At 35.8% G+C, this 19,373-nt stretch overlaps 1 protein-coding gene across 1 annotated transcript; it reads right to left on the bottom strand.

The window, feature by feature from the left end:
* Positions 1 to 921: 921 nt before the first annotated feature.
* On the bottom strand, positions 922 to 9,407 carry LOC130425881 (putative adhesion G protein-coupled receptor E4P). Its single transcript, XM_056752304.1, is given in 18 exon segments — positions 922 to 1,886; positions 2,228 to 2,323; positions 2,734 to 2,902; positions 3,104 to 3,195; positions 3,686 to 3,752; positions 3,831 to 4,048; positions 4,160 to 4,354; positions 5,723 to 5,887; positions 6,276 to 6,460; positions 6,722 to 6,838; positions 7,023 to 7,176; positions 7,459 to 7,569; positions 8,175 to 8,212; positions 8,607 to 8,729; positions 8,852 to 9,001; positions 9,087 to 9,150; positions 9,152 to 9,240; positions 9,326 to 9,407. Coding segments are annotated over 18 exon segments (2,157 nt in total). The 3' UTR covers positions 922 to 1,844.
* Between the last annotated feature and the right edge of the window lie 9,966 nt (positions 9,408 to 19,373).

Genomic DNA, 19,373 nt, shown 5'->3' on the forward strand with positions numbered 1-19,373 from the left:
AAATGAACATTAAACATTAACAACTCTATAAAATAAAAAAATGGCAGCCCTGTGCAAAGCTTTTTCATGTAAAGATAAAGACTTATTAATGTTAAATGTTCAGTCTTTGAACAAATTGTTGCCAGTAAATTACATAAATGTAAATCTACAGTAAATTACTGGCAAACTTCTACAGACATTGGCACCTATTGACTTCCATTGCATGGACAGAAAACCAATCACTGAGACATTTCTCAAAATGTCTTCTTTTGTCTTCATATAGAGGTTTTGAATAAAATGAGGGTAAATAAATGATGACTGCATTTTTGTTTTCAGGTGAACTATCCTTTTAAGGCCAGTCAAGTCTTTTGTTGGACACTTTTTTGAATGTTGGGGAGATGGCTGGATTCCAATCATCTGAAAGATTCTTGAACATCTGCACTCTTCTGGAAACAAAACATGCTTAACCTTTGACATCGTCCCAATCATTGATATTCAACAGTGGTACCATGGCAGCACTAAATCTACCAGAAAAGAGATGTTTTAGATTGTGAGCTGGCAGTCTAAAGTAAGTGTGATGAGAGACGTGTCACAAAATGAATCAGTCTACTGAACCAATCACAAGATATATTCTCACAAATCCTTCAGGATGAAAGGTCATAGGCCTTTTTTATAAAGGAGTACATCCACTCGCTTGACTGTTTAGCATACCGATTGTCAAAGTAAACTCAAAACTTTTTTCAATCTTTAATTGTGTATAATTAGCTATAAAATGTTGTCTGATATTTTCCTGTTTCACCGTGACATTATATTTGATTCAGCGGAAATTACAACGGCACTGCGTGAAATTTCTGTTGCAAACAAAGTTTGCATATCAAAGCATCATCCAGCATTAATAAGCAACACATTCAAAGAGACAAAGAGATATCACAGACATGCAGAGAGATTCTTAATAAACACTTTAATATAAAAAGCTGTTATATTAGAATATATAATAATGAAAAAGTAACATTTTGGGAACTTGTGAAAGGCAGATAAGGCAAAGTGCAGACAAGTAATGTTTCATGTTCAAAATGATGGTTTCAGTAAATCTTCATTGAGTTTCAAACCATCCATCATGTACACATTTATTTGGTAAGAAATGTACACAAAAACAAATATTCAATATAACATTTAATCTGAATCAGTTCCCCATTAATCAAACCCATGCGTGAGCACCATTCCCTTTTACTTACAGGAACTCTTCGGGAAAAGAAAATCGCAGCATGCCTTTAATATTACAGTTTTCTTTCAACACAAATAAAAACACACATATATACATAGATATAACGCACAAGAAAAGTTCATTTATATATAGGCAACAGCTATGCGTATGTATTTGGAGTTATCGGGTTCATTATTTTCTTTCTCTAAGAGTGAATCAACCTCAAGTTGAAACTGTAAAACACAGCATAAGATAAACTTAGCTGTGCTAAACCAGAAGTTTATGTCTAACATAACTTGTACGGACATTTTGATGTGCATATGTAATTGGTCTGAAAGCTGCGCTGACAGAAGAGTAATACATTGAGTGATTTTTACATTAGGGGCATTTCATTTTATGTTTCATTTACGTTAATACATTGAAAGAATTATTCTTTTTCTTTGGAAAAATGCAATAGTTCTTTAAAGTGCTTGGCATGACTGTAATTGTGCATTTTTGTTATAGGGGAATCTTTGTCAAGAAATATTGTACATTACACATAAATAGAAAATAAATTAAAATAAAATGTTTTCAATAAGATTGTGACGTAGAAAACGTTACATTATAATGTGTATCAAACATATATTTCCAAAGAAAGCAAAGCAAAATGAAACTGAAGCTTTTAAATGCTGGATTCACCTGTGTTCTGAACGCTCTTGGACGTCTGTAAAAAAGTACAGACACAATCAGACACATCTCCAGCTCATTTATATTCACACTCACAACTAGTTATTACAGAAAGACACACAGTTCAGTCCGACTGAAATGCTCCAGCGATCATTGTAATGTTTCGAAATCACACACATTAATGAGAAATAGTAATGTTATCAGATTGGAATGTGATTTATGACGTTCATGCTTTATTTGACTGGTGTCAAAGCAACAAGTAAACAGGCTTGATGTCCTTCATGTATTAACGCAGACACGTCACATATCAACACATCTACAGGCAAACCACAGAAAAACGGGAATGTATTCTGAGAGACAGAACACGAGTGACTTTACCTGGCTTTTGCTTGTTTGTTGGGAGTTGAATTCTGAATATTTCCTTTTGTGTGGTGCACAGACATTGGACAGGAATGTGACATACTCTTCTCTCACCTGTCATGAAAGAGACAAAGTATCTTTGAATTATCTTGATTTGAATCATCAAATAAAACATAAAAAGGCATTTCTTGAAACCACCATAATTCAAAACTTTGTTTTGTAGCTCCTACACATTTCCTTATTTACCATTTTTATTAGTGCATGCCGAGTACACACGATAATTCATGTTGACTTTTAAGGCGATATTAAAATGGAAATGTGCTTCTTAAAAGCTATATTACACCCAGACACTTTCACCAGTGTTAGTCTGCTCAGCTAAAAAGTGTTGTAACTCATTGTAATGTTCTGTTCATTGTTGCTATCTATTGTTTAGTGTTTATTATTTGCAGTCTCAAGTTCAATATACATTTTAACAGAGCCAATGTTGACTCATCATCATTTTTGTAGCTCGACTGAGTATTTACTTGTTTTGAGAGCCAGCAGTGCAGGATGAACATCAGCACCCCCTGCAGGCTGCCCAGTATAGTGAAGATATATGTCATGGCCAATGTGCCTTGATCAAACTGAAAGCAGCCAAACACCCACATGATGCCAAGGACACACAGCTGAGCGATGGCAGTGATGGTAAATGTCCTGTAGGGGGAGACAGAGACGTTCAAAAGTCAGCTCAATTACAGACTGAAACACACAGATACTAAAAACGAGCCACAAACATGTGTCAGTTGTTTACCAGTGTTCATAATAATACATTCAATGAAATCATTTATAAATAAAACATTATTGTAAATCGCAGTCCTATATAAAAGAATATACAAGTTTAAAAGCATTTCTTACCTGATTTTGCGCAAATTGTTTAAGTCTGGGTTGAGAGAGGAAAATTTCTCTGCCAATTTCCAAATAGTTATCAGGAAGAAGAACACATTAACCTAACAACAAAATTAGTTTTCTTTTATTTACAGTACAGAGGGATTGTTTTTATTTTGTGAAACTAACACTGTCCATTAATAATGTAAAGTTTCTGTCTTATTATAGTTAGTATTATTAAAATAACTATACAAATATAATTATATTAACAATTATTATAGTACTGCTCAAACTGGGTTTAGAGAGGTCTCACTTTAAAATATTAAAAACAAAAAAAGCATATTGTCGCTGTTGGGCGGTTTATGACCTATACTGCAGCCAAATTGATCAATAATCAAATGAATTTGGCTTCATTTTTCAGGACGTGTGCAACACACTTGGTTCACACTAAAAGGTAAAAATCTTCTATTTTAATTCAGCTTAATTTAATGGGGACTTAAAGCATTTCCTCTACCGACCATTTGTAGATTTAAATACACTTGATTTAAAAAGTATTTTTGACTTTCAGACCCTTTTTGTACCCATTTTGTATACAGTGTCCATCATACTTACTATAATAATGATACAGACAGGGCCATAAAAGCTCCAGATGAGCCCATCTTCAATGTTGAGCCAACAGCTGATGATAAAGATAAACATCTTAACATCACAAACAAACTTAACATGTTATGACTGATTTAGTTGTTGTAAGACTAACTGGTGTGCGGTGCCGTATCCTTTTGAATTCACTATTGCGGAAACGACAACAATAACAGCGGGGACTCCATAACCAGCAGCAATCAGATGGATGTGTCTCACGGTCGTGTTGAACACCAAAACCACCATACGGAAGAGCTGCACCCCCTCCAGACACATCCAGCAGAACGCAGCCAGAAAGAAATAATGCAGCGTTCCAGCCACAATCGCACAGCCCACCTGACACACAGCGAGGGGTGAAGAGGTTAACATGAGAGATGTTTATCATAACTTCCTCATTCAAGTTGAGGCTGAATCAGCATTAAAGTGTGAATCAGGTCAAAAGTTTACCTCGTTCTCTGTGCGTGTGATACCCACAAGGAAGATAAAGAAGGCTATGAAGAGAGTGATGCAGAGGTGCAGGTGGATGGTGTTACGTGTGCTCTGGATGGAGCGCACCAGATAAAACGTAGCGATGCAGATGAGGAGGCAGATCAGAGACAATGACAGTCCAACATATGTGATGATACGCAGCTCATATATATCCTGTGAGGAAGAGAGATACAAGCAAACTATTCTCTCGTTTTACCCATTTCACATCTGCAATATTGAAACATATCCAAACTTCCATAAAATTCTTAAAAGGCCCTGAGAGTTTATTTAAGATTTAATGTAAATTTTATTCCTTTTGCATTTGTTGTTAAACAATACTTCATTTCAATATCTGTGTGGTGAATGAACTTTAATATAATCTTGCTTAATGTCTGTAGCTATGCAGTTTCATTTAAAGTATATACCGTGTGCTAAAGAGGCCCATAAGACATTCACACTGTTTTACTATGTTCTAATATTTGTGAGAATAACACAAATGGTTTCTTTAACATGCACTGGTAGTAAAGAGGGATTTTCGCCTTAAAAAGAAAATGGAATTTCTCTGAGATGTGATCAGCGAGATCATTAATAGAATGCAAAATGTGTCCATCCTGCCGCCTTCTCTTGCCTACGGATACACTGTTAAGTTTATTAACTTTGTTTAAGCAACTTATTTTAAAAGATACTAGTGACTGTTAAAAAATATTAAATGAATTAAATATAATATAATATATTTATTAGGAATGGCAAAGGATTAATCGCATCCAGAATAAAACTATGTTTACATAATATACAGTATGTCTGTTTACTATGCATATTAGCTTTGTATTTATAAACACACACACACACACACACATATTAGAAATTGTGCTTTTATGCAGACATAATTACAAATTTGCCATGTTAAACGAGATATATAATGTAAACAGAGACTTTTATTCTGGATGCGATTAATCATAATTCATCGTTTGACAGCCCTTATATTTATGAAAAAAGTATTTCAACATCTATTTCAAAAGCATCCGTGTCGTGAATAAGCAATTCTTTTCATTTGATATAAGGTTGACCTTAAAGGAACAGTTCACCCAAAATGACAATTCTGTCTTCATTTACTCACCTTCAAGTTGCTCCAAACCTGTATGTATTTCTTTGTTCTGATGAACACAGATAAAGATATTTGGAAGAATGTCTGTAACCAAACAATTCTGGGGCACTATCGAAGACCACTGCAGTCGATAGTCGAATCCCCAAAATGTCTAGGTTTCTCACATTCTTTTAATGATCTTTTTTTGTGTTCAACACAACAAAATACACTATAATTTTTACAGGTCAGCAACAATTTGAGGGTGAATAAATGATTTTTGTGGGGAACATGCCCTTTTATTTATAGGTCCCCCAAATCATCTCACTGCAGTTCATGTCAACCTCTCCCTAAAAGTCCCCCTAACTTTAAAGACCAGATTGTTTGTGGCCATTCAGGTGATGTTAAAGTGGACATTTTCTGTTAGCTAGCCTGAAGCAAAAACCATCAGATATACAAACCCCAATGTCATAGAGAGCCATCAGAACAGCAAAGCTGCTGAGATGATCACAGGAGCAGACGGTTTCAACTTCATTGGAGATTACTTTAGTACAGCCATGGGTGGACCATGCACCGTCGTTCAATTTAGGATCCCAAAATACACAGATGTGGCTCACGTTCAGGGGCTGGAGGAGAGAAAAAAGAAAACCCACATTAGAAACACATCAAGTGGACATTTAACACATAATGTATGCACTGTCAGCCATAAGATGATGGACGCTCACTGTATAATCCTTCCCAAGATATTGGACTGGATATAAAACCGCTAAGGCCAATGATCCCACCCAAAATCCCAAATTGTAATTTAACAAGCATGTTGAGATTCCATCTATTCTTGGCTCTTATTGGCTCTTTTTCATTATTCAGTTATTTGTTTCTTAAAGGATGATATTTTTGATCAAATATTTAAACACATGCCTTAAGATCAGTTTAGTGAGTTTTTGATGTTTGACTGGTAATATACGTAGTCAACTGAGGTAAAACGCATTACTGTGGTAAATTTGTAAAAATTACCTCCAAGTGAGAGAATGTAAGGTTTATCGGTTTCTCCAGCTTATTTGTCTCTGTGTTGCTAACAGTGACAGTTACTACTTTTGAATTGATCTTGTAACTTATGTTTTCTCCCTTTAGGTGGTCAAAATAGCTGTTGAGGGATTTTTCAAGACTTTTGTAGCCTAAGAGAGCTGCCGTTGAAAAACCTGTTCACAGAAGCAAAAAAAGAGTCAACAGTATTTTCAGACATGCTACTTTAGTTTGTGAGTCTGCATGCATGTTATCTTTAACGGACTGAACAGGAAGTCTCAAGTCTCAAAAAAAGAATCCGAAACTAAAGATTTAAGCCTCAGTGGCCTACTAAAGGAAGAATAAATCTGTAAACGCCAAACTCCAGAATTAAGTTAATTTAAAGATTAGATGGCCTGGCTCTTTTTGAAATTCATTGCTGAACTGCATTTATTTACCAAGGTATGTTTTTCCTGTTGCTGTATTCCAGTGAGAATTAAACTGCGTTCCGTTTGTGGATATCATGAGAGGACCCTCAGGTGGAGAAACACCCCTCTTTACCAACAGCTCCACCTCTGCAAGGCAAAAGATGAGTTAAAGAATTAGTTACACTAAAAAACAACAATGATCGCATTCAATCCTATAAGTTAAAATCTAAAATGTAGTTGCAAGCAGTGTTGACGGGGTATAAGCACAGCAGCTTCATCGCCCTCTGAGAGCCTAGTTTATATCATGTACAGAATATTATAAATTCATTACCAGTCCAGTTGGCTGATCTCCTGGTTTGGTTGTTTTTAAGATGAGGTCCTATCAGTTTTAGCATATCCTCCACTATACCAAACATTGCTGAAACTTTACGGTTGCCAGCCTTGAAACTGCCACTGAGCAGTTCATCTAGAGCATCCAGAAATGCCTAAAGAGAAATTGATGGAAAAGGAAATACATTCAAAATGAAGTTTTGTTTTATAGACCTATAGGTATAACATTTAACATCCTCACATCTCTATGGGGAAAATTATACTAACTGATACACTAGGACTGCATTTCTGAAATAAAATTAGAATCCTTTACCATGTGTTTTTAATGTTTTGATCACCATTGGCAAAAGCATGCTTTTATTACAGTAACCATGTTTTGTTTTAACTGTAGATAAACCATTGTTATTCAGTAAGTGAAAAAATTAACAAAATATAACCTTTAAAAGAGCCTCAGCATCCACTTGACTCTTTTGGACAGAGGTGCTTTCGTTCAGTAACAAACAGCTGTTGGTCATTAATGAGAGAATTTCTGTCAACTCTGAAGGTGCCTACAAAGAAAACAAAAACAAGAGTCATCCGATGACTTCTGAACAAGTATTTTATTTAGTAGTAGTTTTTAGGGGTCATATGACAAGGCTAAGATGAATATTATCGCTTGTTTTAATGTAATGCAATGTGTACTCACAATTTAAGGTTAAAAAATGCTGTATTTTCACATAACGTGCATGTTTGTATCTCCTCTTTGCCCTGCTCCTCTGAAGCGAGGTGTGCTATGATTGGCTAGTTAACCAGGGGGTAGTGATTGGTCGAATACTGCAAGCGTGTGACAGAGATGTAACGCCTCTTACCATATTTGGAACATCAGGTTTCAATTGTACTGACAGGTACACCACCTAACTTGCGTATACATTTGGGTGGTATTAGTCAAATCATACCACGAATTGACGTAGATCTGTGGGGGTGTGGATACACGAGGCGTTTCAGGCAGGTCTGGGTGAGCATTCGCTTTTAGATAGAATGCATCTTTTGTTCCGACACTTAAATGTTTGCAATTTTACATGTCGAATTAATCCATGGGCAATTTATATCACACCAAAGACACAAAGTGTTCGCGCCATATGACCCCTTTAAGTGATCCAAAATCCCACAGTACCTGTGATGAATCTCTGATAAGGTTATTACACACCAGTTCTGCATAGAAATACAAGGATTAATTATGAATAAAATGAGACAAAATATAATTTTCAGAAGGAAATTCCAGTGATTGCAAGGCAGGAAGAGATACAGAGTTAGTTTTAGTTCGACTCTGTGGCCATTCACAGGATGTGTTCATGAATCCCAAACACGGTCATATTTTGGAGTTTATACAAATGTTTATGAGGGAAGTCACAGACAATGGGGTACTTTTTGGTGATGGATGGGATTCATGACTTTACACATTTTTTTCTATGATATGAGCACATTGTGACTGACTGTCTTATACTGATCAACATATGCTGCTTTGTGTTGCAAATGTGTTCTCTCACTCAAAGTCTCCTTTTATAAAAAACTGTGATTAAGGATCAAGTGTTATTAAGACAATAACCTGTGCATTTCATTTCTTTGTGTCCATAGTTGGTGAATCCCGACTTGCACACACATTCATGGCCGTCTTTGCCAATTTTGCAGGATCCTCCTCCACAGATAGATGCATCAATGTCACAAACACCTTCAATGAAATAAACAACATGTCAGACTGGATTCTTCTCAAAACTCATTTTTACGTGAAGTCAAAGAATGTGTCATTTATTTATGACAGAACTTTATACATTGCAGTTGTGATGGACTTACTCTCACAGCTCTCTGAAGTGTCACCAGTGAAGTTAGTTCCTCCTGACTTTAGTCTGAAGCCCGGAGCACATGTACAATAGTAATCGCCAGGGGTATTATGACATGATGCATGTTTTCCACATAAATCAGAATCTAGACACTCATTTCTATCTGGGGGCAGATGGTATACACATGTCAACTTACACAATACACAATAAAAAGCAAAAAAATCCAGTAGCCTGTGATTGTTTCTTACCAATACACTCAACACCTTGTCTGACAATAAACGTCTCTGCTCCAGTGCTGGGAGTGTAGCCCTGTATTACACACACATGTATAACTTCCATCAGCATTTTTACACTCCGCGTTAGAACCACAATCGATGCTGTTCTCCAAACATTCATTGATGTCTGAAATAAGCAAAAATGAGGCTCAGAATGTCTCTGCTACACAGATCTCACATGTATCACATTGGTACATTACAAGCTGTCTTACCTTTGCATGTTATTGAATCGTTTGCTGTAAAGTTGCCAGGTGGCTTGAAGCCTTCATGACATTGACAGTAGTAGCCTGCCATTAGTGTTAAAGCATTCTGCATTATCTCCACAAATTGGATCCTCATACACACACTCATCCTCATCTGCAGCAATACAAGACAGCAGGATTATAGCAAATGCACAAACTAGTGCTTCTGTGATTCTTCAGGAGATATGATGCATGTTTATGTGTGTTTTTGCTCGTACCTACACACCCGTTCCTTATGATCTGCTTGTATCCAGGTGGACAGGTTTGCACCAGGGCACTTTCTGTCAGAGCTAACAGAAAAATATACGAACAAACATCAAGATGAAGTTCATTGCACAATTATGTAGCCTAAATATCAAAAGAAAAAAAACAACAGGACAGTTTATTATCATGTAAATCACAAAGTCAGCTATGTTAGCCTGTCCTAATGTCCTAAAGATCAGACTTGCTGTAAAAGGGCAATTTTTTCATCATTCAACGTGTTTAGCGTTCATCATTTCAACATTTCATTTATTTACAAGGACTAACAATAGCAGCACACACGAGAATTAAATAAATGAAGATTAAATTCAACAAAGTCTTCTTCCACTCATTGTAGAGTGCTGTGGGTGGGGCACAGTGTCATGTTGTAGTTTGAGGATGTAAGTGGATGAGCAGACCAACACATTCTGACCACGAGAAAGTCATCAAAAAACTGTAAAAATGCTCAGTGACACTATAAACAGCCACACTGTTTCTGAGGTGTGGTCAAAACTGTCTTGTTCATTAATATTTAGCAAAGTACCAGACAAAATGTCCTTTTTCATACCATAAAACATACCAAAATCAGCATGTGTAACAAATATTTCCTAAACCTCAGTGTGCAACAATAAAAACAATAACAAACAAGAAATTCTGGGATGGTCTTTTACTTCCACTGAGATATATATAGATTGTTTTTTTTAAAATCAACAAATGTATTTTTTTCTTTCACTACAGTTATTAAAGTCTCAAACAGACTCAAACTTTGATCAAATAACTGTTTTAACAGTCTGTGTTGAGTGTTACAGGCTTAGTCAACATTGAAAACATAAACCTCAGCTATAGTAACAATCAAAGACAATCATTCATTATAAAAACTCTCAAGTCAAGAGATAACTAACAGTAACAACGACATTAAAGCATAAATTAAACTAGCAAGAACTAAAACACTAATCTTTAAACAAAAACAAATAAGAAAGACAGAATTGAACATGCTAAAATGCATCTCTGGAACTTCTAAACTCTTGCAATATTGCTTGTACAGAATACATTCTTTTGTAAATTGGACAAACTTTCTGATGCATTCTGGACAAAATCTTGACAATCTGAGTCCAGCCAACAAAATAATCTTGGAAACACTTTCCTTGAAGCATGTATGTACTGTATATTTTAAATTGGTCATAATTCTTTGCAACTACATAATGCATTACAACACACATTATGAAGAATTAAAATGCATTTTAGCCTTGCATTACACGAGGAGTCTTTAAGTAAAGTCTTACCATAATCTTTGTTTTAAACATGTTCAGGTTAATTTAATTCAGTATTTCCAAAACAATCATTTGACTCCTTTGACTAAAAATGTTATATTCAAGTTACTTATTTATCTTTGTAAGCAGAACATTTTGCAAGTTGGATTTTTACAGTGTACAAGTACCAAGAAATTCCACGTGGTTAAATTGTGGTTGAACCATTTATTTAGCTTAAGTGAACGGATCACATTTTAAATACTATCACATGTACTATATAGGATGTACGTAATGCATTAGACTCATAGAACGCAATTTTGAACACAGAGCAAGCGCTTCATTTCCTTTTACCCCTTTCCCAACCCCCAATTGTCCAGTGCATCTCAGCTGTGGAGACATGAAACACCTTGAATTCCTGTTCTGATTCTGTTTCCAACAATAATTTTTCAATTGACATAATGAAAGCCAAATAACTTCAATCTAAGTTATTTGTGTAATTTGTATCTTCTTTATTTTCCAGCAGTACCACATATTGAATCTGTAAAGCCTGTTGAAGTATTTATGTACTGCCATTTCACCAACTCCATTATTCTCTTCACTTAAGACACATTATCTACACCACCATTTACATGTTTGCAAATAATATTTCTTATAATCTTAAAAATCTTTTCATCTTCAGGTGCATGCTTAAATGTTTAAAATTACTTTGTCAACAAAAATATAAGTATGCCAGCATATTTATTTCATACACTGGAAAACTAAAATATAAGTTTTCTGAAAATGATAAAATATAACATGGTTTTGATTTCTTTTAGATGTCTTATTCAAAACATACTTCCCACAGTTATACATGTGTTAGTTTTGATGAGTTGGTTAAAATAGATGGATAAAATATAAATAAATGAAGTGTTGAACATTTCACTGACAGAGTACAGGGCAATGGTTATTATTACACTCTCAAGAGTCAAAAATTTGGAAACTTTTTTGGAAGTTTTTTAAAATCATTACAAACATTTCAGTCAAGTATTTAGAACAAATAAAGGTTCCTATGTTGTGGATTGCTACTGTGTGGAAAAACACAATAAATGTTTCATACTGAACACATTTCACATCTTCAAAGATGTTTTACAGTCATTTGTGTGAAGCAGCGAGTGAAAATGGTCAAAGATTTATATCAGCAGATCTTTCTGAGTGAAAAGTGGATGATCTGTTCTTTCTCTATACAGTATCATTCACATTCAGCATGCTGTTTCTCAGATCACTAAACCTCATGAGCCCTGGTGCAGAAACTCTGCGATTCTGACATCATACTTTCCTCTCTGTGCTATAGTTTCCTCTCACAGTTATCTGTTTTTCAAAACTGCCTTTGAAACGGCAACAAACATGAGTTGTTGGCAGAACTGCCATGTGAGTTCCCTATACTGTGCAGACATCTGTTACATATTCACTGTACAATCATCAGTTGAAACATGAAGTGTAAAATGAACGTAAAAAGGGACTCACCCAGAATCAGCAGATACACGAGCTTCATGGTGAAAGAATGAAAGAAACTCACTCAAAAATACCCCAAAAATAGCAATTCAACAAGAAGCCTACGATAATGATGCCATGCAAGAAAGTTCACTCTTTAAAGTAACACTTTCAGTTTTAAGTCCTTCCAGAATGATCTCCAAGTATCAGATTCACGTATCGTCACACCTCAAAACTGAAAACATCAGATGTTCCTTCAACGCAGCTCTTATGTGTTTCTTGCTGACTGTAGATGTGTCTCAGAGTTTTGTGGACTTGAATCACGCCTCTTCTTTTTGGCTGAACTGGAGAGAGGGGGGTTGGGGAGGGTTGTCTGATTTCAGCTAGTGGAAAAAAAATGATGGAAATAGCATTCATGACGTCAGTGTGGTGTGAAGTGACCCAGGCCTGCCGAGAGCTTTGCCTAGATGTTATTCAGCACAATACAATGCTTGGCAGAACCGTTTCTAAATCCACAAGGAAGTACAAATAACAATCCTCTCTCTATGCACGTTTTGTGTGGGAACACAGATGCAACAGATTTATATGTGAAGGCTGATGGGATAAATTATACAGAACATTTCATTTACAGCATTTAGGAGATCTTAAAGTGGATCTACAGAAAACGTCATGTTAAAAATGTACAGGCACATTTTCTCAGTTTGTCTGTATTTTTAAACACTCGGTCGGAAACTATTTGAAGCTGCAGAGATGTCAGTGTTCTTGTGATTTCCTGTTCCAGTGTAGTCACAGCATCACATCTAAACTCTGAAACGTACTTTTCAAAGGATGTTTCATCACAGATGAGTTTACTACAAATATTTGAGAAGTTTGTTTTGAAGCAACTACCCTCCTTTAAAAAACTTAAGCATATTTTGTGTGTACATTCATATACAGACTGATTTAAAGAAGTCGCCACAGGACTGCCCATTTGACAGATTTACTGCCACTTTTGTCCCTGCTATAATTTGCGCTGACATTAGAGTTCAATGTGTTGTACAATGCATAGATGTGTTCGGGGCAGATTGTCAAATGGCATCGCTCAACAAGTTCTGTCTCAGACTCCTTAACAATGGGACTCATTTCTGCACTGCTGGCGTTTCTGAGCGATCTGTTGATTGATCCTTTGCCGTCATTGTAAAACAGGAATGTCTAACATTTTACATCATATTGTAAAATTGTCCTCTGCGTAACTGCTGAGGGTGGATTGAACCATATCTCTACCCAAGAGGATAATATATGAAAGTACATTTTTATCAAAAATGAGCTTACTGTTGACAGCTTCGCAGAATATCGGAATTTTACTCCACGGTTTTTGTGGACGGAAAAGTAATTTATAATATTGATGTTATCACAATATCTATTGATTAGTTTGCTTTAAAACAAATAAATAATGATACCAGAAAATAGTATTATATTATTCCAGGGGCATGAAAAGTAGTGTAGGTGAAAAATGTTGTGTCTATTACAGTAGCGAACCGTGACGTTTGAGCCTTTGGCCTCTGTGCACATGCACACGCGACCAAACCTACACACTTAACCTTGTTTTACCTTACTTTTTGTTCCTATAGAAGTGCTCATACATCATTATACCATCACACCTACCACATGATACATTTACAATGCTACTCCAGACTCGAAACGTAACAAGCCAATCCGCACAGCAAGACAGTTATCACATAAATAACACGCAAACTGCTTCGAGGCTTCTACTGCTTTTCGAGATTGCTGGTGAACAACCCACAAGATGGCAGAAAGTTAGCAAAAAACAAAGTGCGCCCGTTGAGATGATATGATTGGTCGGTGTTACTGTCACTCAAAATTAATCTCTCTCATTGATTAACTGTACTGTCAGCCAGTGGTATGCTAACAGGAGGCTCCAGACGAAAGGCACACGTTTGACTTCTTGCAGCATGCGCAGGCTGAATAGTATTGTATTTGTATTGTCATTGTGTTGAATGTGTTTACTAGAAGCTTCCAACACCACAGAAAATGCCTTGTGTGTGCAAGCACACTTGACAATAAAGCTCTTCTGATTCTGAGCAGACAGCGTATGACATCGCAAAAATGCGACTGCTCCGTGATCTTGAATTACTCTTGTGAGACTTGGAAATCTCACGTGGATAGAGTCCGCATCAATCTAGGAGGTGAAATATACATATCGAATAGGGAAAATTATATTTTAAGTTTATAAATATAAATACGACACGCCATCATAGGGGGCCCTGAGGGTTCGCTACTGTTCGCCTAGCAGCAGTTTGTTTGACCTATGTTCTAAATACACTCATGAGCTGATCTTGTGATGATAGATTGTGATCAACTTTAAGTGCGAAGAAGGAAATGTCAAGACCTTACACATCTAAATCATTAGTTCAACATAAGTTTTTAACAAACAGAACAACATGCATTTTCTTTTTCCAAACTAAAAATCCTCAAGGTTTCTCTTTATTTCCATTGGCATTGTCCTTGACAGGAAATGCATTTTTCTTTTATTCCTGCTAAAGGTAACTCACGGCGTGATGCTGCCAACCAATTTTCTTCCTAAACGTTTTGTCGCAAAGCAAACTTCAAGCCTGTTTTAATATTTTGGCCTTACTCAAGGTTTCCATACAGCTACTTTCCAATTTCTGCTTATGTGTACATTCTCTTTATGTGTTTCTGTTTATATTTGTCCTGGCCAATTTCCTGGTACTTATAACAGGGGTTCCCAAAGTATGGGTCGAGACTCCATAGGGGTCGCAAGCCCGCAAGGGTGGGGTCGCAAGATGATTTCCATTTTTTTTGTAGTATTATTTAGGAATAGCGTATATAATCAATTAGTCAAACTAAATCTAAAAACTTTGTTAAGTTAAAAATAAAAGCCTTCAGCCTTTGGAAGGGCAGAGAAATGCCATCGACAGAAGGGCCATCGTCCTCAGGTACTAAAAGAGGCCGGCGTTTGCATAAAGAGGACATCCATCTGCACTCAAATTAGTTTGATGAAATTTTTCCATTTGATATACCGGTTTCAAGTTTTCAAAACCCCAAAAATATTCTGTGATACCGTTTCAAAGGTATGAGCTCTGTTTACACAAAAATACATATTTAAGTCATTTAATGCAATGAATGATGTTCGGGCCAAATGTATGAATATACAAAAAAAGAATATTATATATTTAAAGCATATATGTTCTACGAATGTTGGATAAAAATAAATGTATTTGTGTCCAGTTGAAAAGTTGTTGTTTAAATGTTTGGGTAGACTTAATAAGTGCAGTTGAGCAGTTGCGCACAATGTTTGTATACTTTAGCCACTTCCAATGATAGTGGGGGTCTCGAGTCCCTGGCAATGTTATTTTGGGGGTCACTTATAACACCATGTCAATTATTGTCTCAAAATAATCAACCCCCCCTCTGAATTATCTCTACCTCTCCCCTTTATCTGGTGTGTGGTGAGGGCTCTTGCTCCATTGTTTTTTGGATGCTGCACAGTGGCGGTGGTGGAGAAGAGAACCCCCTCACATGATTGTAAAGCGCTTTTGGTGTACAGCTATACACAATATAGGGCTTCCTTCATTCATCACGACAACTGTCAATTTGGTCCATCCTAGTAACGTTTGACTGTGATGGACTCCATTCCGCTCCAGGGATGTTCAGAGATTTACAAACAGTATTCTAGGCTTTCTTACAAAGTATTATTTGGAGAAAGAAGTGAATCGTACTTACACTGATAGATGTTTAGTGTAGCTTGATAAGGCCTGTGGCATTTGTTTGTGCTGTGGGCACGGATGATACCTTAAATCTTAAATTGAAGGTGCTCAAGCCATCTGGAGACCAGAATATTTGAGTTTTTTGGACCGCAAACAAGTATTAACATTTTATGTCTGAAGACAAAAGTCTTTGCTTCTTTTATTGCTTCTAAATGGTTCATTTGTTAATGCAACATATATAGAACGAGAACATAATTTAGAAAATAGAAATTAGGAAATGTCTTAATTTTAGGTTTATAAACTTCTGCTTTCTGCCTGTCCTACATCAGACTGCAGCGTTTTGTGTAAAACAGGATATGAAGAGGAAATTGCAACAGATGGGACAGGTCTGCTAAACAGTACAAATCAAACTACCACGTCTGTCTGTTGTTTAACATATAGCTAATAATTACCGTCATTCTGTTATAATGTGAAAACATTTGGGTGTGTTTTTGAAAAAGCTACAAAAATAACAGTCAGTAGACAATAGAGATGTTTTAAAGCAGTGGTCTCGAGAAAGTATCATCCGCTCAATGTGTGATTAAAGATCACCTAAACCACAGAAAAAAACATTTTTTGAATCATGCTAAAGATTTTGAGTCAATAGGTTTGCCTTCTTATCAATTTTTATCAACTGAACCCACAGCTGTTCCTCTCATTCTGCTCTTGTCCAGCAAGCTGCGGACAACGAGATAATATGTGCAGATAAATTGATTATTCCCATGACGAGATCCAGTCTAGAATATTCAGCACCAGACAAACAAGATTGTTGCACCACATTTATAAAGCGCAACCCCATTCCTGGGAAATATATGGCAGGCATAAAATCATTTCTGAAATTAAATATAAATATGTGAACACGTCAGAATTACAAACCATTATAATTACTGTCCATGGTTGGTTGGTTGGTGGTTGGTCCATTACTAAATTTAAATATATGGACATAATCTTGTGAGACAAATGGCCTCTGATATAGTTTTAGAGTTGGATGTGTTAATGTATTTTGAAATGCAACAGAAACAGCTGCACATACATTTACAAGGTTTCATGTCAATCAAAAAAAGGTCTTCATGATGGCAACCAACAAACCAAACATCAGTGACATATTAGGGGATCAAGAACTGGTACACCGTGTTCTGTCAGTAAGTTTTAGTTTCCTGTAGCTCCTTTCGTGTTCTTTGAGACTTTACTTTCACCACTGCTTATATAGCATTTAAATTTAACCAGGAACTACCCTCATAGCCACTTCCTCCCTTGAAAAACCACAAGACCAAGAAACCATGTGTCACCGTTTCATGGTAACCAATTAAAAACAAATACTTTAAAAATGTCTTCAACACATTGAGCAGGTGTGATGTGAGTGGATGACATGTGGCCCACTTAAAAAAAAAAAGCTTCATGCAATTTTAAATTAAATCAAATTAGCTTTATGAGTCAAAGTGACTTAAAAAATTAGTTAAATTTCATTTTGAACTAATTACTTTATTTTATAAGTTAACCAAAATAAAACTGGATTAATATAATTTACGTTCAATTGATTTATGACGCTAACTTGACTCAATTGATCAAATTAAGGAAGCTGAAATATGTTTTACCAAGTGGTTTATTACAGGAACCATGGCTTATGGTTTTTGTAATCCATGGTTCACAAAACCACTGTTGTTTTGTGGTTACAATGTTTTTTGTTGTTTAAGCTGTAGTAAAACCATGTTTTTATTGTGTTTAACCATGGTTATATTTTCATAAGTATACTTCACTGTTTAAACAAGGGAACATTTTCTCAAAATATGATATTTTTTTAAATATAAATCACTGATACTGTTGTCAATGAGCAATTGTGAGCGATGCTTGGATGCACAAAAACATATGCACATAGACAATGTTTTGCCAAGACTTTGTTATGGTGTTGCTGTAGAGTTTTTTTTAGTTGCTTGCTATACGTGTTGCACAGGGTGTGATGTTTGCTGTAATGCCTGCACCTTCACACACTTTACCAGAAGCACAATTTAGCAGTAATATTCTTTTTATTTGTTGTTTACTGAGGACAAAAGTTATTGACCCTTTGTACATCCTCCTTGACCTAGAGAATACAGGAATGTGACCATAGTTAACTAATTTAGTTTCACATCTGCTTTCACAACCTGGTCTTACTTTTACTCTTCCAAATGTGAAGTGATAAAAACTGTGAGAGTTGATGAGACATTTTTTTGGGAGGGAGGAGTAAGGAGCTATTTTCGGGTCTCCCCATGACTTTTTATGTTAATAATAAAAAAAGTTAAAAACATAATACAGGATATTTACAGGAGTGGTATATTTTGAGTTTGGGTATTTGGGCTAGTGTCCTGAGATTATTGTGATTGGCTATTGTGCTATGGGACTTTCAGCATCCTCAAATTACAATGTATTTTCAGAATGCTTACGCATCAAGTTGCAGAAATACATGGCAACAGCGACATCTACTGTTTCTGAAACTATGACATTTGGAGTTAGAGGTGATGTGTGTATGCTTTTTTTTAAATTACACTTACAACATGTATAAAAACAGCTACAAAAACATGACTACATAGAATTACCTCAAGAGAGGATCAACAAATATCATGTAATATCAGATACAATTGTAGTCAGTCAGTGTCTGCTTTATGTCCTGTGAGCTTATGCATTTTATGTATACCTGTAAGAATATTATTTCTTTTGTCTAAGTATTATTCTTAGGTTGAAGAGTCTAGTCGACGGAACACACAGAGTTTCAGGATCCTGGGAGCCAAGAATGACACAGACACAGAAGTCCAGTTCAATCAGAGTCCCAATTTTATTATATTTCGGGACCAATATTTATTTGTTTGAAACAGGAGGTAACATTTGTCATGGAAAATCACCAGAGTGGAAAATCACCATCTGTTTAGTCTTATTCCTCCTTAGAACAATCAGATATGATATCACAAAGTACGTATTCAATATACGTATTCAATATACGTCTTTATCCATTCATCATTACAGTATCAAAACAATTATCCCATGACATCATTAGGAACCTTGAGATGGAGACCAACAGATATTTATATGACATCATAAGATACGATACAACTCTCAACGAGGTTGAACAACAGGACAGTAAGGCACATATTATAAGAATAGAAGCTAATACTAAAATGAATGAATACATATGATATATGAATATTGTATTATACACAGATGCAATGTTGTATTAGACGTTGTAGAGGACACAGACGAAATCCAGATTCTCACAATACCGAAATAAAAATTACTAACCCTGAAATACTGTAGTTTATC

The sequence above is a fragment of the Triplophysa dalaica genome, chromosome 7 (genome assembly GCF_015846415.1).
Source record: "Triplophysa dalaica isolate WHDGS20190420 chromosome 7, ASM1584641v1, whole genome shotgun sequence".
In the NCBI taxonomy this organism is placed as follows: Eukaryota; Metazoa; Chordata; class Actinopteri; order Cypriniformes; family Nemacheilidae; genus Triplophysa; species Triplophysa dalaica.